Raw genomic sequence first — 23,322 nt, forward strand, 5'->3', positions numbered from 1 at the left:
TGCAAAATCTAGCTCCCAGATGCGACGTGGACCCAAGGGCCCAATGCTGTTGTATTGATTGCGAGTGATGGAGTCTGTGTGCTGAGTGTCGGTTCAGCCCCTGTTGACCCAAACATTCTCATCAAAAATTATTATTAAAATAGATACACACACACCCAATTTTAAAATATAGTTGAAATGATTAGATATTAAATTTATTTTTTAATAATCATATATTTGAATTCTCTTCTAATTATTAAATTTTAAAGTTTATATAATTATTAATTTTAGAATTCATAAAATTAGTTGAGAGGCATGGAAATTGACCCGAACATCTATATTAATAATAAAAAAAATATGTGAACCCTTTTTTTTTCCGTGTTCCGTAATTTCTTGAGTTTTGTTATAATATTAATATTTTTTCTTTGGGATGAATTTACCTATGGATTATGTATAATTTTACTTAAATAAACTATTCACAATCAAATTGATCGATTAAGAGGAATTTATTTCCGTATTCTTATGAAATTAGAACTTAAATGAATGATTGTAAAAACAAAAAAACAAAAACTTAGATTATATTCATGTAGATTCTCATGATAACTTTAATGATGACATCATAAATGGGTAGCAATAAAATTTACTTAGCGGTTTGAAATAAAAATGCATGAATCAATTTACTTAGCGTTGCAATCAATGGTAGGCACCAACGACTCAATCAAATAATTGTCAGGCAACACTCCATGTGTGAAAAATTTCTGTAAATATCTTAGCTCACCATGTAAAACAAAGAAAGACTACTAGTTTTTTATTCAATATTTTATTTTTTAACAATTTATTATTATATTTTTTTTATTTTTTTAATTTATTTATTAATTTAAGTATAGAAAAGTTTATTGTTCTATGAGAAATTTGTTTTTTCATAAAAATTTTCGGTCATAAATCTAAGCCCAATAACTAGGCCTAAATACAAAAATTTGTATTTAAGCCCACACATCTTGGTCCAAAACTATAATTCATGCAAAACTCAATTTCTATGTAAAATATTTTTATAAATTCATCATTTATTTAACCTCAAATATTTTTCAGATATTTTTTACCACGATAAATGTTTTCCAATTTAACACCTCGCTGATAATTTCTTTTAGAAATTCAATAACTCTGCCGATCATTAAAAAATAACCATTTCGTACCGAACGCACCTGTGGGCTTAACTTGTCGACATTGGACCAAATATTTTACAATATCATAAAAGGTAAACGTGGGCCTCGCCTTCACCATTGTTTAAAACCTAAGGCCTGGCCTACTCCAAACATTCTAAACTCACACGGACTTAAACGAGCCCATTAAAAATCCATATATATTCAGTAATACTCTAAAAGGCGTGGGGAAAGCACTGTAGCTTCCCCACGCCTTTCACTTATTAATATATTATATTATTATAATTATTATATTATATTATAATTATTAATACTATTCTTTCACTTATTAATATGTTATATTATTATAATTATTATATTATATTATAGAACTGTCTTTATTTTTTTTTTGTTTTTAATTTTTTTTGTTTGATTTAGTTTGTTAATGTTAAATTTTTTTTATTTAGTTATCAGATTTTCATGATACGGATCCCGGGTTTGATGGATTAACTTGATTTGACGAGTTAACCCGGATTTTTTTTTCTTTTTAATTAATTTTTTTCGTTTAGTTTAGTTTGTTGATGTTAAATTTCTTTCTATTTAATTATCAGACTTTCATGACACGTATCCTGGGCTTGACGGGTTAACTTGGTTTGATGGGTTAACCCAGTTAAATCTGGGTAAACCCGTCAATTTTTATTTATTTATTTAGTTATCAAACTTTCATGACGCGAATCGCAAGTTTTACGGGTTAACCTGATTTGAAGGGTTAACCCAATTAATTCTGATTTTTTTTCTTCATTAGTTTTTTTCTTCCTGTTGGTTTTTTTTATTTATTTTTTTCTTTTTAATTAATCTATTTAATTATCACATTTTTATGACACGACCTTATAACCAGATCCACATCCAATATTATTGGGTTCGGTGTTGCAGTCAGACTCACTTAAACTTGGATCATGCAAGTTTAATGTTATTATTAATATTATAAATATTACTTTTAGGTCAGGTGTTGCAGCCAAACCCAAGACTTTTGGGTATAACTTTACAGAAAAACCTAAAATTTTTAAATCTTAGTTTTTTTTTAATATTTTTTATGAAAAAAATTACCCGCGGCATTAACTAGTATATATATAGAACACGAAGATTCCTGTAATGGAAAAAAAAAAAAGTAGATAAAAACTTCAAACTGTCTGCTTTTTCCAAAACATGTAAACCTTAAAAAATCTTAACACATTGTCCATTTAATAAAACCAAACTCCCAATTTTAGTATTGTCTTGCAACTACTTACATTATTCAAGAAATAATATTTATGGTTGTTGGTGGCAAATTATGGGATTTACTAGAACACTATGCGCGCCATGATGGACCCGATTTCTTGAGAGAAAAAGGATCACAGTCGATCTTTCATAATGGATAGTCCAACATGAAACAGCTATTGAGGCAACCCATTTCCGTCAACCTCATCTCTGTCTCACTTTCTTCCGTACCATCAATCCACGCTCCAAGGTTTGAGCTTTTTTTAGAAACCCTTTTTATATTTTTTTGTGGGGTTTAGTAATGGCCTTAAAGAATCATTCTTTAGTGTGATACTTATTATTATTATTATTATTTTGGAGATGTACGTTGTATGAGTACCCTTTTGGTTAATGATGTGGTTAGATTGAGTAGAAATTGTGAAAAAGTTAAAGATTTTGAAAGCTTGAAACGTTGGGTTTTTTTTTTTGGCAGTTTGGAGTGTCTCCTGTTTTTGTTGTTGACGAGACTCCGTTGCCAATGAAGTCTCACGCGAGAATAGCAAGGTTTTTTCTGTTTTCGGGGGTTGATATTCCGGGTTTGCTGGTGGCTGAAAAGGGTTTTTCGGTAGAGAGGAAAAGACTTTTCTGAAATGTGTTCGATGGGGGTGTGGTTAGTCGCTGTTAATTTTATAAATGTGTTTTCCTTTTATATTCATTAGTGAACCTGCATTTGGTTTCTGAGAATTGCATTCTTAGCAGTATTTGTTTTGACATATATGAATTTGATTTTACTTCTAATGGGAGAGTGCTTCTAATTAACTGATTCCCTGAAGTGGTTTTTGTAGGAACTGCTTGAACTATTTGGTATGCCTGTTTAAAAAAGCCAATGGTGAAGCTGAAGCACTGTGTGCTCAGTTAAATGCCAAAGGCCATGTGGATGCTTGTATAACAGCTGATAGTGATGCTTTCCTTTTTGGGGCTAAGTTTGTGATAAAACCTCAAGCCTAATACCAAAGTAAGCTTTAAGTGTCTTGTATTCAATTTTCTGATTATTTGTGAGTTATAGGTAAACTTGGAAGTAGTGCCTGAATCATAATTTCTACAACTTACTGCAATGCAGGGTAGTTTTATAGATCTTTTTATTGTTCTGAATGTAATAGGTAATTCAAATTGCTTCTTCCTTTTGAAACACAACAATGTCATTGTGTGCAGGAACCATTGAATGCTACCATATATTGAAGCTGGTCTTGGGTTGAAGAGGAAACACTTGATAGCTATCTCTCTCTTGGTTGGAAATGATCATGATCTAAATGGCGTGCAAGGGGTTGGGCTTGAGAAGGCTTGTTGTTTTGTCTGAAGTTCCAGTGAGGACAAGATATTGGACCCGTTCGTTTCTATACCTGTCTCCAGTTTAGTTTCTTTTGTGTTCTTGAAAATAGTGCTTTGTGATTGAGCGCGATCCAACTTGTTCTCTATGCAGGTTACGTGAAATTGGCAATGGGAACACTCTATTTCAAATTGGCTCAAAAGTTGTAGATGATTTAATGCTTGATCTAGATGAGAGCCTAGTAAAGTCAAAAACTTCTCATTGTTCCTTCTGTGGGCATCCAAACAGCAAAAGAGCACATTTCAAGTCAACTTGTGAATATTGTGGCACTAGTAATATTCAGGGTTTGCTTAAGAAAGCCAGAGGGTTCTAAGTGTAATTGTTCCTCCTGTAATGAGGTATATTTTTCCTGTTCTTCCGTTGAGTTTTTTTAGCTGTAGTATGCCTTGATATACCATTATTGAAAGCATTATATGATATTTGTCTGGTAGGATCGAAAAGAAAAGGAGCGGCAAAACCATGAAAATTGGCGCATAAAAGTTTGCAGCAAGATATCCATGGAGCCAAACTTTTCAAATGATGATATCATTTGAATGCATTTGTGCATCAATCATGGAAACTTTACTGGTATTGGCTGTAGGATGTGGATTGCATGTAATATATATCAAATTTTGTTAACTGAGATAGTCTAATCTAACCTATCTCATGATATTTCTTTTTTTCATTTTGACTTTCTTTTCTAAAATTATATATATTAAAAAAAATCCTCCTGTGTGGGTATAATTCCACCTTTAGAACATTTCAGAAAGCCCCTTTTTTTTCCCTTGGGATCAAGGGCTGTGCGAATGGTGTTAGATGTAGGAGCAAGGTGGATATGTTTGTAGCTTCTTCTTCTTTTCTTTTTTTTTGAATCTTTTATTGTGACTCAGTTTTCTGTATTAACTTGTTTGATTTTTTTTTGAAATGCACATCATTTTTCTGCTATGTTCTGGTCCCTTAAAAAAATTATTAAGCCCTGAATTATTTCTTGTATAGCTGATGATGGCTCATGCTTATTGCTCGTGAGGTACCCAGGCATTGAGATGCTAATTGATTTCTTGGATTTTCATCAGCACTGGGAACCATCTTATGTTCGACAGGGAATGTCTCCCATGTTGTCCACCATATATTTGCAAGAAATTTCTGCCAAGCCTTAGAAAACCATGTTGTATGGGCAGTGTGTATTTGATTCTATCCAGCCTGTGAAAATAAGACGGACACCAATCTTATGTGATCAGGTGGAGAAAAGCCACAGGTACAGCAAGCAGTCTTATCCATACCAACTGTATTGAAGAGTCTGACAGGCCTTAAGAAGAGATCATTGAAATTGATGAACTAGTTGATCAATTGGACGAGGACGCCGCCCCCAGATTCATATTGATGATGGGTATTGCTTCCTGTTGACAGATGAAAATATGGAGCTTGCTTGTGCTTTTTCAGAAGAAGTTGAAAGTTTTTGCATAAGGTATGGTTTTCCCCCCCCATTCTTCTTCTCTCCTTCTCACTTTGTCAAATTGCTGTTTCTTTTTTTTTTTTTTTGTTATAAAATCATGGATACCCTATTTTTTTGTTTTCCCTTGTGATTTAGCAAACTTGATGAAGTGGAGGCATGTCTCAAAATGTAATTATCATAAATTAATATCTGCAGATTAATTCTTATATAGGAATCTCTAAGAACCCATTATCTTAGATGTTTAAGATTGATGGCCCAAGGAGAGAAGCAAGTAGGAATGGGAGAACTGGTTTTATGCACTCTTTGACCCTAATTTCTTTTTTGTATTAGCTAAAAAACTTAAAGAAATTACATCATAGTCCATGCTTTATTAGTCCAAAATGCTGAATAGTGCAAATGGGAATGTTGAATGGATGATTGACAAGACAAGGACTAGTTTATTCAGAGGTGATTGTATATATGAGAAGTAAATGACAGCATGAGATACAGATAAAAAGGTGGAGATGGATTTTCTGGATGGAAGAAGGATAGCAAAACAAGGATGATAGCAAAACTAGGATATTAGTTTCAGTTGAAAAGGTAATGTGCCCTGTGGTGGCCCGAGTTCATCAGGGGTGCTCTGTCCTTTTCTTCATGTGCAAAATGGTTTAAACTTGAGGACTCTGGATCGTTGAAATTGTTTAGTTTGTTATCATGCTGCCTGTTATATATAAGGATCTTGGAAATGAGATAGCCTCTGGGCCTGCCAGATTATTTACTTTTGTGGTTGAAAATTGGCAGGAACGGAGAGCTTCATAAAGAAGAAAGGGTTCAGCTTAAGAGCTGAAGGGTCCGATGAAAAGTCGGAATCAACAAAGTCAAAACATGTCCAACTTAGTACAACAGAATTTTATCATTCTGCTAAGGTAGCAGCAATTCATGCAAAACAATGAGATCTAGCCAATAATTCTGAAAATCAACAGGATGGGACATCAAAACAGAAGAGAAAGGTTTCAAGTTCAAACCTTCCAAAGTCTATGAGACGTAGCCTTTTGTTTAAGTAGGACATTTAGGGACTTCAGATATGAATATGTACATAAACTGTTAGCCTTAGAACCATTATTGTGGATAAGTGGAGGAGAATTCTTGTACATGAATGATAAGTCTACTTTTTGTTGATTTGTAGAGAAGCCCGCTCTCTTTGTAGGAAATATAGCAGGTTTATCTTTACAGTCCATTTATACCGGGTAGCTTTGCTGCTTAACAACTTTTAACGGGTGCACATTTAAACTACAGAGTGACCAATTCCAGGCTCTAAATATAACGTGTTACAGAACAAATCGGTAATATTGACGGGAAGATCCAGTTAGTAGGAAACATTGACCTTCAATTGGGTAATCAACCGATAGTCAATTGGCTTCTTCTCTCTAGACTGAGTCTCTTATGATCAGTATTTTCTTCAAACACTCAACCTACACCTGATTTCCATATTATCTTGCACCAATCACTAGAAATATCATATTGTAATCCATATCTAGTGTTTGGTAGTTTCCCCTACTCTTATTACCAAATACCTTCATATGAACCTGGATATTAGGGGAAGTAAATAGTTGTTACTGATTTTCGATGGCTCTGAATTCTTCTAAAATAGTTCTGAAACTTGATTTGTTATTTTATTATGGAGCTTGAGCTTGATTACTAATATAGGAAATGAAATAAATGTAAATAATGTTAATATAATTTTGAATTACACCTATTTTTTTTTTTTTTATCTAAGTACTAAATATATTAGCCTCAACTTGAATGTTATAATCATGTTAGGTGTATTTTATATTTAATCTTCCATCCAAGCTATAATAAAATATTGTTTGTATTTACTCTTTTAGATAATCATCTAAATTATATTTTATGTTTACGAACATTTTGAATTGAGTATTTAAATGTTGCAACTTTTCATAAAAATAATTGAACTTTGAAATTGTGATCAAACTTGGTGAATGAGTATTTTATCAAATCTAACAAGAGTCAAGCTCAATTAGTTTGGTTCATTATAGAGCATTGCAAGATATTAAATAAGCTTTAAAACACTCCCTTCTATTCTGTTCCCTGTAATGAGAAGTAATAGCATTGGTTATCATCCCAAACACCATTGAGTTGAACATTTATGGGTGGGTACTGTCATCACATGTTTGGTTACATTCATGTGATGACAGTATGAGCAATATAAAAAGTTCATGCATAAGGGTTTTCTTATGTATTCAAATATGGAAAATTGTGCACACTTCCTAGAGAGGAAACTTATCAAGCGACCTGGAGTTCTGTATATATGGCAATCTTAGGGGTATACTGGCAAGCTAATTAAACTTTGTTGACTACCATCAATTTTCAATTGACAGTTACAAGGCTAGTGCTGCCATTTTAGAATGCTCTGCACATCTTCCCAAGTGATTGTCAAAAAATTTCTATGATCATTTTGTTTTATCAAACTTGAACTTTAATTCCAGATACGCTTTAATAGTTTTGTAGAGTAATTTATTGAGGAGCCTCCTGGTTTGGATTCAACATCTGGGCAAAGTTTGTTGCTATCGGGGAATGCTTTAAATAATCATCTATGCTTGTGTGAAGTGATTTGTCCATCCATAATGTGGGGTCCACATGCCATGAACGGACAGGATCATCTCACTTTGCGTGGAGAACTGTACAAATCTTTTCTCAAAGATTCTTTCCTTGGGAAGCTACCATATGTACTTGATTATCGGTTATATGTAGGCACCTCAAAATAAATGCAGACATCCTATATTTTACAGCAGAAGCATATCTATCTGAGTCTCCCTCTCTGTGCCTGTCAAATTGTCCCTCTCTCCCCTGTAGGTTCTGTTCCAGACATGACTAGTGAGCAGTTTCTCTCAGTTGAAGTTACAAAAAATAATGCTAGCTCATTTGCTGAAGGTGTTAGAATCTTGGTTGTGGAAAGTGATCCTACATGCCTCAGAATTGTGTCAAAAATGCTTCAGGCATTTGGATATGAAGGTATGTACTGGAGATTAGTCGGTTATCTTTTTATATCCGCTTCTGCTAGACTCTTAAACTACGATTGTTTTATCAGCATCCTTGATCACTAGATGCAATATTGCTTTACTGTTTAGTTATACTCACCTTTAGCATTTAGGAATGTGGTGGAGCGATGCGATATATCCTCTGCCTCTGGGCAGGGAAGGTTTTTAATAATGCCCTGTGTACCACGTTCTCAACCGGACCCTATGTTCAATAATAAGTATGCTACGTTAGAGTGTTGTACGAAGTTTAAGAAAAAAAAAAGAGGGTTTGTCGCGTTGGGGGGTGGGGTGGAGGGTGTTGGGGCTGTTGCAGGCAATCCCTTTCTCAGATTCCAGGTAGAGTTTGTGATCCTGTTCTCAGATGTTGAGATTTAGTTGCTCCTTGTAGATAACAACACGTTTCCAAACATGCTAGTTTTTGGATCTGTGTTCCTGCTTTGGAAAAGACCATAAAGAGCAAAATCTGGTAATTTATGTTGAAACTGTTATGTTCCATTTGGTCTGAAAAAGCTAAATCGGATCTCTTACCAGCTCCAGCCACTTGCTTTTAGGTATTGATGGGCACTTAGCTTGTCTTCTTCTTTCTTCTTTGTGATGGAATGGTCAAATTTAAGTATCTGTAACTTTTTCGTTGATAAATCTTATACATAAAACTTGCTGTACTGTTGTACCTGTAGTTACAACTGCTACACGAGCCACTGATGCATTGCACATTTTACGGGAGAAAGAAGATGAAATTAACCTTATTCTGATAGAAACTCACTTGCCTGATATGGATCAATATGAGATCATTGAGACAGTGAGAGCAATGTCTTCTTCTTTGCCCATTGTCGGTAAGTAGTTCTTGATTCAACCTCAGCCATGCATCTTTTTCCATAAGATGCTTGTTATTTAGAAATACAATTTTTAACATTTGATTTTGGTGGTTTTACTTCTATCGCAGTTTTTTCAGCTGATAACAATGTGAGTGCCATGTTAGGCTGGCTGTATAAAGGGGCTGCACTTTATCTTATGAAGCCAATCGTCAAGGATGATGTAAAAAACCTTTGGCAGTTAACATATAGAAAGAAAAAAAAGACAGCTGTATCTAGCGTAGGATCAAACAGCTTTCATGCTGGGTTGGCAGAGGAGAATGCTTCAAGTGTGACCGCAGGGATCCCATCACTCTTAAGTACCACGGGGCAGAGTGACCAAATGGGAAAAAGAAAGGAGCTAGAAGAGACAGATAACGATGATGAAGATAATGACAATTTGACTGTTCTAAAGAAGCCAGAGCTTGTTTGGACTAATGAGCTGCATAACAGATTCTTGCAAGCTATCAGGATATTAGGCGTTGATGGTAATAAATTCTTGACAGAAGTTGTATGATAATATTTTTCTGTTTCCATCTTTCTGTTGACAATAATGGTACAACATTACTTAAATTTCATTATCAATGCAGGTGCCCATCCTAAGAAAATACTTCAGCACATGAATGTCTCGGGGCTAAAGAAAGAAAATGTTTCAAGCCATTTACAGGTTTGTTCTCTGTATATGGTTTGAGGGCTAGATATGTCTAGGGTGCAAGGACCTTTACTTGTTGGTAATATTTGAAGCCTGATATTTCAAACATGAGTGATAATTGGCCTGAGGATTTTACTGTCTCAAACTACCAAACATGTAAATACTAGAAGCATATATTTCTTCTTTTTTTTTCTTTTTTATTTTGGAGATTTCTGCAGGACACAATTGCTATGTTGATTTTTCAGAATAATTGAACAATGTTATGTTGCTGTATACTTAGTCCTTATGCATTGTAGAATTTGAAAGGGCATCATTTGCATCTAATTATTACAAATGTTATGTTTTCAGAAATATCGTCTTTCCTTGAAGCGGGAACAAGATACAACACAGAAGACCATGATTAGAGATCACCATCCTTCATTGACTTTGAATTTACAAGGAGGGTTTTCTCAATTCACAAACCCGCAATTCTTCATGGCAATATCTCAATCAGAACACAGAAACAATATCCAGAATAATCTCTGTAGTCCTGTGTCAATGCATTCCCTTTTTTCTGCACATTCTCTTACTCGAGTGAACACAAACTATGATGGCATGTTGATTCCTAGCTATGGGCAACAAAGCAAACAGCTAGACCGTACTTACCCCAATTGCAGTCATACTGGAATTGGGACTACTAATGATGGGAACTTTGCAAGTTTAGGACAGAAAGGAAATCATAATGTGGAAGAACATCTCAATCAAGGAACCACTTTCTCCAATGTCGGAACTCATGGCCCAACATTTCTGGGCAACTCTCAGCAGCAGCTGCAGTTTCCACTGCTACAACCTCAACCACTTCCAGAGAAGGAAGATGAATCTGACATTCCCAATATCGTAACAGAGGCAAGGAATGAGTTGTTGGTGATGAAAAATGAGTTCCTTGACTATCCTAATAATGATCTCTGGTAGGTTAATGATTTTTGTGATCTAATTTTTAAATGCTTGCTTCATGCATTGAGTTTCTGTAGGGTAATTATAATTATCTTTATTTGTATTTCCAGTGTCATTTTTATTTTTCCACTTGTAATCCTTTTGTGAATTCTTACACAAGGCTCTGAAGTGGCCATGGAATCCGAGATTGGCTTTGATGCTTTATAGAATGGAGAGCAAGATCCCCGAAAACTTTGAATCTGGCCATGGTCGACCAGCAGAAGCCAAAGAAAGGGTGCAATTGTTGGACACGTTATCTCTCAGTTTGACATTAAGTTTTACAATTAATAAGTTGTTAAAATACCTCAATGAGGGTTCTGTTATTTGGATGCTGTTTCCTTGTTTGCCATGCCGATAAATTAGTGACTGTTTGTTGTTATTTAGTTGCTCTTTTCTTGTTTGCAATGGCATAAATTAATCTCTCCTGTCTGGGGAAAAAAATGAAGCTACTGGATATTTGTAGCTCTTTATGGTGTGGTCAAGAGAGTGAAATGCTACCCTCTTTATGATAACTTGTCCAGCTTCATATTCCTAAAGTTCATAGAACAGAAGAGGATGGAGTTTTTTCATTCTGTTCTCAACAGGAAAGGAGGATGAAATCATGCCTATTTCATTGGTATAAAAACTCCCTTGGCATAAGGAATATAAAAGCTTACCATAAATGATACGTTGGCCAAAAAAGCCTATGCTTTTGCATGTGGAATTTCTCAAAGCGAAGTTGAATGAAATCCTAGAGAGAGAGGGAGGGAGAGGGAGAGTTGAATGAAATCACTCCCCATGTGACTACCAGGATAGTTAAATGCTCGATTACCAATCTCAAAAGGATTTTACTTTTGTTCTATGGTTGGTATTTAATTGATTCTGAATAAAATTACATACCTTGTCTACATCTTTCACAAATTTGGTAACAAGCATATTGCTAATCATAGAGTACAATTATCACTGGATAAATCAGCTGACATGGGACTGTTCTAGCTTAATCAAGGGTTTCTATTTGAGGATTGGGAATGTAGCTGCGTTAAATACTTGGTAGGGAGAGCTTTGCAGCCCTTGTGGTTCTACCCGGCTAGAATCTAGATTAGTCGGAGCTCACCTTATAATCTAACTTAAAAAAACTACATTGCGCTTGTCCCAAATGCATTTTGCATGCCTCATTGCCACTCAATTTATTCTCCACTGGTGTAAATTTTGCCAGGCCATAAAAATAATAAATTTTAACAAGAAGATCTATCTCATTTTATGCATGTCGGTTCCTGATTCCATAGCAAGGTCTGTGTGTGTGTTGACTTCAAAGAGTAGCTTCTCATTTATACAATTTGGATCAGCCTTCATAATTTTTCAAGCATGGATAATACAATCTCCGGCCCTGTTCAATCAACCAAATCCCAAAACCTTCCTTGAGAATTCAATATTGTGGTTGTGGATAACGACCCTACATGCCTCAGCATTGTGACTGGGATGCTTCAAGCATGCAAGTATGAAGGTACTAACTACTTTGTGATTCCTTGTGTGTATTTGGTGCTATGATCATGAGTTCTTCAAGATACCAGTTTTTCCATTTTCTTCTCTCTTAGTTGTGCGTTATGAAAAGGCAGCTAATGCTCTAGAGGCCATTCAAAAGAGAACAGGAAGACTAAATTAAAAGTGTAAGTTCGATAAGATTGTATATAAGAAAATTAATTAATGTAACAATTAAATATGTTTTCATTAGTTTTTCCCTGAACAAAAAGTGATGTTCTTGAGAACTCATATCACAGCAACAGAGGCTAAAAAGCAATCTTTTTTCAGAGAAAATGCTATGACAATCTAAAATTATATAGCATGTCAAATCCCAGAATAGGGATAAAAACATGTGTCGTTCATAATGCAATACATTACCTCTGAAATCCAATTTCAATTGCATCATGTTTGTGCCATACTGCCATGGCATTCTCAAAATAAAGTAAAAGATGAAAGATGGAAATAAAAATATAGCCAACGAGATGAAACTCAATCATTCATCCCATTCCAAAAGCTCACTTCATCAAATAGACAATGCAAGCGAAACTCCCCTGCTCTGCCCTCTGTTTCCTCTGTTCTATTTCTTCCCAATAATAATCAGCCATGAAACTGGTAGATAAGATCCAAAGCCCTCAACCTAGTCTCACGGGGATCAAAGCCCACAATTCCTCCCCCAAACCCATCATCATACAGCCTCCTCTCCTCCGCCACCGCCACCGTTGACGGAGAAAGAGGTCTTTTAGGCCTCTTATTCTTAATAAAACAATCTCTCATCCCCTCCTCTACCTTCTCAATAGATACCACCTTGTTGGAATTCTCTTCATCATCATCTCCAACTTGCATAGGCTCGTCTCCATTCTCATCAGCCCCAGTTGCCGAGGAGAGAGAGTTCTCTTGTGGTGGGGGTTGAAGAGGGAAAGAAGGGAGTTGGTGGTTTTGAGAGAGGAAAGAGGAGAGGTGATGGTGGGCATGGTGGAGAGAGGAATAGATTTGGAGGAGGTGGGTTGGGTCAGTTGTTGATGGGAGTTGTTTAGCCATTAGTGTTGCTTGCTCCAATGATAGTATCAGGTCAGGTAGTGGCGGTGGTGTGGTGTTGTTGTTGTTCATGTTTGTTGCCTCTCTTTCTCTTCTCAGCAAAGATTTTTTTATTTATTTGTCAGTTTGCTATTGAGACGTACTGAACAGAAAGTAGGTTTTTTTTTCCTTGGATCTTGTTTTTAGGAATCATGGTAAGGTGTTGAGGATGTCAGAATTCGAAGTCAGTTCTTGAAGATGCCCATGTACTACTGTATCTGGAAAGATTGTTTTTTTTTTTTTTTTTTTTTTTTTTTTCTGGGGGGTTGTCTTTCCTCTAAAAATCAAAAGCACAAAGCATACTCACAAGTCAATTTTAAAAGTTAATAAAAAAAAAGAGGGTTACAAAAGGGGCTAAAAGCCCAAGAGAACAAGCGACTACTTGCAAACTTTAAAGTTTAAACTGCCCTGCTCCGTAATGGTCTTGTATTAATAGAACATCCAACCAGAACACCTGGAGACATACATTAATATCTAAATTAGCCAATCCATCTGCACAGCTATTATCCTCTCTAGAGGTATGGAGAAATTCAATCCTCCAGTCTCCAAAACATTATTCTACCGGGTTCGGGTTCTTTTAAGCAATAAACACACCCTCCAACCACGGTTTACAGTCTTCTATAGCTTTAGAGTTTAGACCTGAATTCACTTTACAAATTCAATACAGCCTCGTTTTCCAGTTTCCCTTTTCATTTCATCTGTAACAAATTTGCTACACATAATGAGGAGGGAATTACACTCTGGCAAGCCATAACATATACTTTCAAGTATTTTTCAAATCATACAAACTTACATGCGTGTAAAACAATTCTTACACTCCTAGCATCAGCAGATAATCATCTATTATTGACATTGCTGATGACCGATAACTGGAACCAAAGAGATTGTAATGATTCAGGTAGTGATACAGCAAATAGATCTCTCTCCTCTTCTCAAAGCCTGGTTGTTTGGGCATCACCTGGTAAAAAAGGTATGCACAAGAATGTCATTGGATCCAGCATAAGACTGCGGGTACAACCCATTGAACATTTGAGCAGGCCAGCACGCTTCTAAGCATTTTTTAGTTTCAAAATGTAATGTTGATGCAACTTTTCCCTTATCTTATGTGATCAATATAGGACTGCCTGGATTGCATGGTTGTGTCAGGGTATCGCATCTATTGCCTTGACATTGGCATGGATGTAAACATGACCATGACATGCCACTATTGATGTGTACCAACGGGACAAAGTCAATGGTTATTGAGCCCCATGTTTAGGTTGATAGTTTTTTGGATATGAAAGAAAACCATAATTTTGGTACTCATATAGCTCGTATCTCTATGGAAGAATTGATACCTCAAAATAAGCATTGTAAAATGATCCTCCAAAACCAGCACACCATGACATTCCAAATTCTGCTTCATTGTGTCCATCTGAAACAAAACTCAACAAATAACGTGCAATTAGTGGATTAAAAAAGTAATCTCTACATGAACTTCATGCATTTAGCTAGATAATGAACGACTTAAGCAAGCCATGAACTTCAGTTGTCAACATTCTCGGGTTAGAATTTCAAGCCATTAGTCATCTAAACAGGTGTTTTCTTTCTTTACATATTGTCTACAGCAGAAACATAATTCGGTCATATATACAAGTGCAAGATGTTTTCAAAGAATACGAGCCCTGCTGCTACACAATGATTTAGCAATCAGATTATTTTTAACTTACAATAGCATGCTGGGTCTAGTATAACAGGCTCGCCATTCTTGTCAGAGCTAATATTCCCACTCCACAAGTCTCCATGAAGTAAGCATGGCTCTATGACAATGTTTTGAAAGAGAGGTGCCATGTTCTTCACCAATCTTTTTCCTGTGAATCATGTGTCAGATAAGTATCCCAAAAATATGTCACTTGCACAAGCTACTGAGTAACAATTGACATTTAAGTTTCATAGATCAAAGTCTTTGTTTATCTATGAGTGCTGAAACCAAATAACAATAAGTGTGATGAGAAGCACTCAAGCAAATGATATCTGAGTTATTCAACATTAGTGATTTAATATGATGAGGTTCTCCTTAGAAAAGAGAGGTCAGGCAGTCTTCCCATAAAATATGCTTTTGAATCCAAAGTTCATGAGTTGGAAAACAGAATTAAGATCTCAGAATGACTTAATGCAACAAGGAACATGGAATGCTGCATACAAGAAGCACGAGAAGAAGCGTTTAACTACTGTGGTTCTAGTGATGCAAACTGAATTGCAGTTTCAACATTGCACAGCTATACCAAATGCATTCATGCTTATATACCCAGCATCATGTTTTCCAGTACATTTGCTAATTTTGCCATCTATTAAATTTGCATTTTTCACAAGCAAAGACATGGAATGGATAAAATAAACACAAGGATGGGATATGTATATAACCTTTTTGATAAATGGTTGAATCACCATATTGATCTAATGCCAACTTAAGTTGGTAACCCAATCTGTGCTTTCCGTAAAACTCTATCCAGTCTGATGTCCAAGTGTTTATCTGTGGAGTACTACAAATTTGCACATGAATTTCTCAGAATTGAGCAAGAGCCCGGATTCATTATCAATTTCAAAGTCAGTGTACATATGACATTTGCATCAGAAAATAGAGGACAAAGATGACAACAACAGTTTCCTGAATGGTTGCACCTGCCAATGGTATTATCAACATCGAAACCAAAGCCTTTTTCAGATTTCCCAGCTTTATGCATTTCAGCAAGCTTTCTCCCTAGAACAGACTGAAGATTGGTAAACCATTCAGACATCAAACTGTAAAGAATTATTGCCAAGATCAAATTATCCATTTTCTTGCACCCTCACCTGATTGCCTCTAGATGCCCCAAATTCGATAAACTCCATAATGATGTATGATCCACCTGTTGGTAGGGGTCCAACCTACAATACTTAGCAAGTAGTTACAATCCAATCATAATGCCATGTGAAAACTTATAAAGTTGACATGTTCCATCAATAAGAAGCAACTAATAGAAGAATAAGCTTAGCCTTCTCACCTTAAATGGCCTAGGTACCCTGATTGTTCTGGTTTCATACATAGCACCCAGGCCAAGAGCCTCTCCCTCAAACATGGATGGTCCAATACCCCTAATCCAGTATTTGAACAGTAAAAATCTTTAATCCCTTTAGACATGTTAAAATAGAAAAGCATAAGCCTTTGAAGTTATTTCACTGATCTAGAGTCAAGTTTCTTTATTACCTGTTTGTTTTTACAAAGAAAGAACCAGCATCAGTGTCATAACGCCTTGCATTGTTGATACAACCACCACCAATGGGACTAGTTCGTGTTATCTGGGTTGCATTTCCTTCTGACATAATCCAATCACTGATTGGATCATCGCTCATTGCAGCTGAAACTGGTAAATAACCAAACCTCAGGTACAACCAACAAATTCAAGTAAACCCCTACCTACAGGAACTTGTGGCATAAATAAATTTTTAAGGCAAATGAATTTCCCATAATGACAAACATCATAATTTCTTGAAAGAAAGGCTCATAATCTCCCAGACAAAAAAAGAGTTTCTCTACTGTTGAAATCAATAAAAGCTCCAGTATTTTAACTATATCTACATATCTAATGGACCAATTCTCTAAATGCAAAGATAATGATATTCTACTAGCATTCAACTAAAAGCTAGAAACGGACAACAACAACAACAACAACAAAAATACTTTTACAGTTTAAATGAGACATATGAACATTACTAAAGACTCCACAAAAAATGTCAGATAGCTTCAAACTGCATATTGAAACTGTCACGAGTCAAACAAAGTGAAGTTGAGACTGAAGAAGTGAATTTCTTGTTCCAAGAACATTGAATGGAAATGGGTATCTCTCAAATAACTAGTTTATGTCGAAGGACTATAAGGCCTCGTAGTCATACCCCAAAAATTGAAACTTTACAGCAGTTACTATAGGCATCAAATAAGCCCATAACATGGTCATTGCAATGAAGGGTAATCACTAAAAAAAGACAGAAGAAACTCAATTAATTAAAACTAACTATCAAGTAGAGATTTATACTTGACAGCACAAAAACCAATGCTACAAGCATCATCAGAATTCAAAGCAACATGCCATTAAATAATCGATACCTTACCTGCAAATAGTTTGCGTTTAGCAAAGCAAGGTCGAGGAGGAAAACAAGAAGAATTGAGAGATGAAATACCAATGTATGACGCCACCATTTTTTTTATCTCCTTTTCCTTCTACTCGTCTTTTCTTTGTATGCTTTGCCACCCTGTTTTTTAGTGTATCCTGTTTCTACTGGATGTGCATTTGGTGACACTAGGAATGGCTCGCGGGTCCATATTTTTTATCATGAAAAATGATATTTAGATGCCGAAAATACCTTTCAAAAACAATAAAAAAAAATCAATTATTTGGATTATAGTAATAACCAAGTTTAATAAATTGTTTTTATTTTAATTAAATAATAAAATATTAGATAACGATAGTAAACAAATAAATTTTTTTTTTAAAAAAAGTTTACAATACCTTGGAAAAAAATATGAAAGTATAAAATTAGATAAAAATAAACAAAAAAATTAGTTCGAATCAACTCAAGGCATTGCGATGGACATGTAACCTAGGTAACAAAGTAGTGCGATGGACATGTAACCTAGATAATAAAAGGCAGGCCAACATAAGTTAACTTGCAAAACTTGTAATCACGATCATGAAATTGAAATAACTCAACAGAAAGTTTTTTTTGAAGAAAATCACAAAGATATTTTTTTAAAATATAAACTAATATTGAACGATGATACAAGAAAAGAAAATAATGTAAATTCTCATTAACTTTTCAAACTCATGACTTTAATTAGTAAATCGAAAGCATTATATATGAAAAAATAACAAAGCATAATTACTGGAAAATTAAATTATGAAAAATGAAAAGGAAAGCAAAATTAACTACACAAAAGGATCTAAAATTAAAAAATATTAATTAAAAGAACGAGGGCGGAAATTAAAATAAAAAATAAATTAGAGGGCAGCTAAAATATTTGATTGAAGGGTTAAATTGAAAAGAAAAATAAATCTAACAAAAAAAATAAAAACTAAAAGAATGAGGAACAAATTAAAAAAATAACACACCATAAACTTGAATTGAAGGATAAAATTAAAAACCAATAAAAATTTTATAAAATAGCTAAGGAAGAAAAATAAAAAAAATCAAAAGAATAAGAATCAAATTAAAAAAAAACATAATATATGATAAATTAGAATTGAAGGAACAAATTAAAAAGAAATAAAACTTTCACAAAAAGACCAAGGACAAAAATAAAAAATAAAAAAAAGGGACAAAAAAATTTGAATGGAGATTTAAATTGAAAAGGAAAATAACACCAACAAAAAGAATAAAAATTTTAAAAAATAAGGACTAAATTGTAAAAAAAAAACTACAAACTTGGATTGGATGATGAAATTGAAAACCAATAAAACTTTTATAAAAATACTAAGGAAGAAAATCAAAAGAATAAGGATTAAATGAACAATGCAATATATGACAAAATAAAATTAAAGAACTAAATTGAAAAAAAAAAATATCACACATCAGGACCAAGGACAAAATTAAAAAATTAAAAGAAAAAAGACTGAAGTAGAAATATAAAAAACAACGAAGACCAATCTGTAATTTTTAAGGTATTAGAGATAAAAAAAAAAAAAGGAGAAAAAAAGGCCAATTAGTGACAAACTATATATTTCTCAACAACACACGTTGCACCATGAGAAAAAAAAAAAGCAGCGGCACATCAGAAAGACAATGAAAGCTCATGTGATACCATGAAGAGGTGGCGCCTAAAGTGCACAAGTGTATCTCATACGTCAGCGCATGCACACACATGCCAACAATTTTTTCCATGAAAAAATTAATTAATCTTAATTAAAAAAATCAAACTACCCTCGATAAACCATGAAATATCAAAGTAAACCGGTTTGAAAAGACAAAAATAATCATGGGAAACTTTTTTACCCAAAGGTCATTTTAGTAACTTAATTGTGAATGCAAGAGTGAAATTTTGAAATTACCCGCCTCAACTTTTAACATCTAAAGATATTTATGTCATTACACCATTCATTAAAAAGAAAAAGATTTTACTACCCTTCAACTAGCCCAAAGTTTTTTTTTTTTTTTTTTGGATTGAGAGAGGCAAAACTAACAATTCACTGTCACAATTCACAAATTCACAGTAAATCTAGGTATAGCTACTGTTCAAATGACCCTTCCCTTTTAGTTTATTCTTGTATGTATTTGGCTACTGTTTGAAGGTAAAACATTGCGTGGCCTATTCCAGGTACAGAGTATTGCTTGCCGCGGTTAGCACAAACAAACATGGCAGGCAGTCAGGCACCATCTTCCAAAAAACCTGGATAGGCTTGGCACAAGTCGTGTTAGATGAACATTTAAATATATTTAACCTATAATGTATTTCTTTATGTTTTGTTAACAAAATCTTGTATTCTTCATGGTTGTTTTAGGGTTTTGTTCTTCAAACATAAATACCAAAAAGCTTTTTTTTTATATGTAATCCTGTATTTATGTTGTTTTCATTCAAAATGTCAAACAAAACCTACCATATTATTGGGATTATTAGAGACTAAAATAAAATTCAAGGAACTTATAATGATAAATACTTAATATCCAACCGTCCTATTTTAACCTGATTAATATTGAGTTCTAACATGTAGTATATTTATTTCCAAGAAAACAGAAATGGCGGATCCAGCAATCCACCACGAGACCCAACCCATTAACCAAATCGCCATAGACTACACCCCAGAGGCATGCACTCACTGCCCGGAGTCCAATTCCATCACTCTCACATACGACCACCGTGGGGGCGCACGGTGGCGCAGTACCACCCGTTTTCTTTACGGCACTTTCAGTTCTCTCATCCAATGTCCCAAAGGTAACACGAGTGGCCTTAACTTCAACATCTATCTTTCTTCTCTTGAAGGTGACAAATCCCAAGATGAGATCGACTTTGAGTTTCTTGGTAAAGACAAGACCATCGTACAAACTAATTACTACGCTTCAGGTAATGATTGTTAATGACAAGACTGGTTCTTTTTGTGGTTCTTTTTTAAAGGAGACTTGATGATTGTGTGCAGGGACTGGGAACAGAGAAGAAATTCATGATCTGGGGTTTGATTGTTCTGATGCGTTTCATGAGTATGTAATAAAGTGGTGTCCAAATTTCATAGAGTGGTTGATTGATGGAAAAGTGGTGAGGAAAGTGGAGAAAAGGGAAGGGGAGGGATTCCCTGAGAAACCCATGTTTTTGTATGCTTCAATTTGGGATGCAAGCTACATTGGTGACGCAACTTGGACTGGACCGTATATGGGGTGTGATGCACCTTATCTTTGTCTCTACAAGGACATTTGTGTGCCTGTTGGGACTGCGGTGGAGTGTTCTTGTGATTCTTGATCCTGGTTCTTCTTTTTCTGGATTGGCAATCTGTTTTTGCTTTCGTGAGGGCATCAGCTTGCCAACTGTGACCAAATGCTGGTAAATGGTCATTCTTCATGACCTGACCATCTTTTTTTTGTGTGTTCTATGTGTTTGAGTATTTGTCTCATATCTTTGATTCTTTTTTGAATTGATCTTTTTAAGTTGTAACGCTCCTTTTCACTTAAATAGTCATGAAATGTGGATCTGTGATGATTGTGGTGGACATTCTTCTTTAAGAACGACTATCCTTATTTCATTTTGTGTTGATTGGTCGTATTGTGACGGTTCTAGAAGGAAACTAGGTTACATTGAGATGGATAGATAATTTTGGCAGGATATAGAGTGAACAGTCATCACTTGCACCATATATATATATATAATGTTTGAGAGATGGCAGAAATTAAGCTGTCTAGTTGTTTTTTGTTCGTACCTTGGCAAAGCTTCAGAAACAGCAAGATTATCTTTTCGCTTTATGGTCCAGTTCAATCAATTTTTGGTTTCTTGATTGCTCATTAGCGGTCCAACTCTTCTATCTTAGTTTTTATAGGGGTAAATTGACAACCTTTATGTAGGTTGAGATTCTACTAGTTTATGTTTGCTGCTTTTTGCTTCATGGGTTTTCTCTGTATATCTCGTTCTTGCTGGTTAGACTAGCCAGATTAATTTGCATTTTTCTTTGTAGAGTCCTTTAAGATTGATTTTGCTGTACTCTACTAAGATAATAAGTAAACAAAATGAATTGGTTTCACACAGCCCGAAGATGTTATATGGTAGCTTCATTCTGAGGCATATGACAGGGGTAAGTGGTTACTATCAATCAGAGGCATATGACAGGGGTAAGTGGTTACTAGTCATCCTCATTAGATAGACTTGGCATCTGTTGGTCGTAAAATATTAGATCTGCTTTTGTGGGATCCGTGTAATAAAGTACACCCTTACCACCAGATAAAACCGTAATCGTCATTGCAAAAGAGAAGCCTGCAGTGACCCAATTGTTTATCCAATCGCCCAAAGGCCTCTGCTCTGTTAGGTTATGTGGAGTGTTAAAATGTCAACTTTAATCAGCCAGGTATGTAGTGTGGACCGGTTCAACAGAGGAGCAGTGTCATATTTTATATTTGATCCTTCTGATACGGCTCATAATAGTCATTCTGATTAGTGGGGAATCTTGATTCAAATTTTTTTCTTCCTAACAGCAGTTCATCCCTGTCCATTCAATAGAGATTGGATGATGCTTGAAGGACTAGAAAAGAACCTCTTGCTTTTCTATATCTTTGCTGCTTTATCATGTATTTCAACTGGAGAATCATGTGATTGACTAGTATGGTGGTGCTCATTGCATTCAATCGAACTGTTCGCCATCATATAGTGTTGAGTCTTCAGGGAATGGATCGCATACCCATCCTTTATTACATGCATGCATTTGGGGAAATGTATAGAGAAGCATGGGTCCTAGGTTTGTTCCAAATATTAAGTTTGTTGTCAGTGGTCAAAATGCCATTCTCAATTGGAAGATTTTGGTATGCTTTCAAGGATGATGCAAGGGTGGAAATACTTGCCAGTTTGAATTTATCAGAGAAATTGGTGGTTATATATCAAATCTGCCAAAGAGGGCCAATGGCATAATCAAAACCCTCAACGAAGAGGTTTCTTGGAAGAAGACGGAAATCATTCCAGCGAAGGTGTTTTTCTGAAAAATCATCATCAATTCCTCTTGCAGAGGAGTCACTCTCATGTTGACAATGGTTCCCTTTTTTGAGTTCATTTTTTTGGCAATTACCAGTGTTCCATTCCATGAGTGGGCCATGATGACCAAGCTCAGCAAGCAACTCCAGGTGATTTTACAAAGGGATTTCTAATGAAGTGGGTCATTAATCTTGACGAACAATATAGTTTTGCCCTTGTTTAAACAATTCACAGGTAAGTATTATTGACGTGTTATTTGGTCCAAGACCATTCAACCACCTGATTGTTTTTTACTGGATTACTAACGTCTGCCATTACCATCAAGCATTTGTGAATTATAGGTAAAGTGCACGTCAAGAAGGCCAAGTCCTTGTCAAATTTTCTCTATTCAATGACAAGACTCGAATCAACCCCAAATTCAAACAATTTCCTGTTGCTTGCAAGGTGGGATTTTGCACTGTGTTATACCCTCATTAATGTAATCCCCAGAACTTTAGTATTCTCAAGGAAAGGTTATTCAAAGCATAAGCATCAATTTTATGGAACAAGTAGCTTGACAGGTAAGCAAGTATCCTTTCTTCTTTGCTGTCGAACTAGAAAGCGAGCAAATAGACCTTCCCTCTCCCCCCAGAAAAAAAATAAAAAAATTTAAAGTTCCAAGCTCCAATCATTGGGAACTGAACTAGGCCTTATCTTAAAGAAATTTAAATCCATGTTGTAAGAAAAACTACAAGCAAAGACAAAAAAACCTGTTCACCTAAAAAACTCGGGAGAAGATAACTCAAAAGAAATCTTTCTATATCCACTTATTACAGTTTAACGGCACTGTTTACCGCCAAAAAAAAATACTGTAATCTGAAAGTTATTAGAGTCTTCTTTAAAATATAATTTAT

General features: G+C 35.0%; 4 protein-coding genes across 11 annotated transcripts; 2 read left to right on the plus strand and 2 right to left on the minus strand.

The window, feature by feature from the left end:
• Positions 1–2,284: 2,284 nt before the first annotated feature.
• LOC7494032 (two-component response regulator ARR14) lies at positions 2,285–11,062 on the plus strand. Of its 7 annotated transcripts, none has more exons than XM_024594364.2 (13): positions 2,285–2,625; positions 2,848–3,024; positions 3,200–3,369; positions 3,567–3,740; positions 3,835–4,079; positions 4,173–4,308; positions 4,717–5,185; positions 5,954–8,182; positions 8,886–9,041; positions 9,152–9,547; positions 9,650–9,726; positions 10,060–10,658; positions 10,805–11,062. In XM_024594364.2, the coding sequence occupies exons 8-13, from the start codon at positions 7,936–7,938 to the stop codon at positions 10,809–10,811; spliced, it is 1,482 nt and encodes a 493-aa protein (XP_024450132.2). In that variant the 5' UTR covers positions 2,285–2,625; positions 2,848–3,024; positions 3,200–3,369; positions 3,567–3,740; positions 3,835–4,079; positions 4,173–4,308; positions 4,717–5,185; positions 5,954–7,935; the 3' UTR covers positions 10,812–11,062. The 7 variants fall into 7 exon arrangements, with proteins under 7 accessions (XP_024450132.2, XP_002301318.4, XP_024450136.2 ...); XM_002301282.4 differs by having other exon boundaries at positions 8,024–8,182; XM_024594368.2 differs by having other exon boundaries at positions 4,756–5,185.
• A 1,372-nt stretch (positions 11,063–12,434) lies between these two features.
• On the minus strand, positions 12,435–13,521 carry LOC7494033 (uncharacterized). Its single transcript, XM_002302523.4, has one exon. It carries the CDS (start codon positions 13,288–13,290, stop codon positions 12,781–12,783), a length of 510 nt encoding a protein of 169 aa, XP_002302559.2. The 5' UTR covers positions 13,291–13,521; the 3' UTR covers positions 12,435–12,780.
• Positions 13,522–13,647: 126 nt separating this feature from the next.
• On the minus strand, positions 13,648–17,572 carry LOC7461742 (protein-ribulosamine 3-kinase, chloroplastic). 2 transcript variants are annotated; one of them, XM_024594287.2, is made up of 10 exons: positions 17,386–17,572; positions 16,484–16,640; positions 16,281–16,371; positions 16,090–16,164; positions 15,919–16,007; positions 15,661–15,779; positions 14,967–15,107; positions 14,595–14,671; positions 14,051–14,215; positions 13,648–13,955 (listed from the first exon to the last, which is right to left on the minus strand). In XM_024594287.2, exons 1-9 carry the CDS (start codon positions 17,471–17,473, stop codon positions 14,069–14,071), a joined length of 984 nt encoding a protein of 327 aa, XP_024450055.1. In that variant the 5' UTR covers positions 17,474–17,572; the 3' UTR covers positions 13,648–13,955; positions 14,051–14,068. The 2 variants fall into 2 exon arrangements, with proteins under 2 accessions (XP_024450055.1, XP_002302560.2); XM_002302524.4 differs by having other exon boundaries at positions 13,648–14,215; positions 17,386–17,571.
• A 2,164-nt stretch (positions 17,573–19,736) lies between these two features.
• On the plus strand, positions 19,737–20,999 carry LOC7461743 (probable xyloglucan endotransglucosylase/hydrolase protein 27). Its single transcript, XM_002301283.4, has 2 exons — positions 19,737–20,329; positions 20,403–20,999. The coding sequence occupies exons 1-2, from the start codon at positions 20,005–20,007 to the stop codon at positions 20,717–20,719; spliced, it is 642 nt and encodes a 213-aa protein (XP_002301319.2). The 5' UTR covers positions 19,737–20,004; the 3' UTR covers positions 20,720–20,999.
• Positions 21,000–23,322: the final 2,323 nt, after the last annotated feature.

Source organism: Populus trichocarpa, chromosome 2, assembly GCF_000002775.5.
Source record: "Populus trichocarpa isolate Nisqually-1 chromosome 2, P.trichocarpa_v4.1, whole genome shotgun sequence".
In the NCBI taxonomy this organism is placed as follows: Eukaryota; Viridiplantae; Streptophyta; class Magnoliopsida; order Malpighiales; family Salicaceae; genus Populus; species Populus trichocarpa.

Excerpts from the sequence above, each read along its gene's own strand:
- LOC7494032 (XM_024594364.2), top strand. The coding sequence starts at position 7,936 with ATGCAGACATCCTATATTTTACAGCAGAAGCATATCTATCTGAGTCTC. Across the intron at positions 8,183-8,885 it reads TCAGGCATTTGGATATGAAG|TTACAACTGCTACACGAGCC; the intron begins GTATGTACTGGA and ends TTGTACCTGTAG. Across the intron at positions 9,548-9,649 it reads CAGGATATTAGGCGTTGATG|GTGCCCATCCTAAGAAAATA; the intron begins GTAATAAATTCT and ends TTATCAATGCAG.
- LOC7494033 (XM_002302523.4), bottom strand. The coding sequence starts at position 13,290 with ATGAACAACAACAACACCACACCACCGCCACTACCTGACCTGATACTA.
- LOC7461742 (XM_024594287.2), bottom strand. The coding sequence starts at position 17,473 with ATGGTGGCGTCATACATTGGTATTTCATCTCTCAATTCTTCTTGTTTT. Across the intron at positions 16,641-17,385 it reads TAAACGCAAACTATTTGCAG|TTTCAGCTGCAATGAGCGAT; the intron begins GTAAGGTATCGA and ends GTTATTTACCAG. Across the intron at positions 16,165-16,280 it reads GGGTACCTAGGCCATTTAAG|GTTGGACCCCTACCAACAGG; the intron begins GTGAGAAGGCTA and ends TAAGTATTGTAG.
- LOC7461743 (XM_002301283.4), top strand. The coding sequence starts at position 20,005 with ATGGCGGATCCAGCAATCCACCACGAGACCCAACCCATTAACCAAATC. Across the intron at positions 20,330-20,402 it reads AACTAATTACTACGCTTCAG|GGACTGGGAACAGAGAAGAA; the intron begins GTAATGATTGTT and ends GATTGTGTGCAG.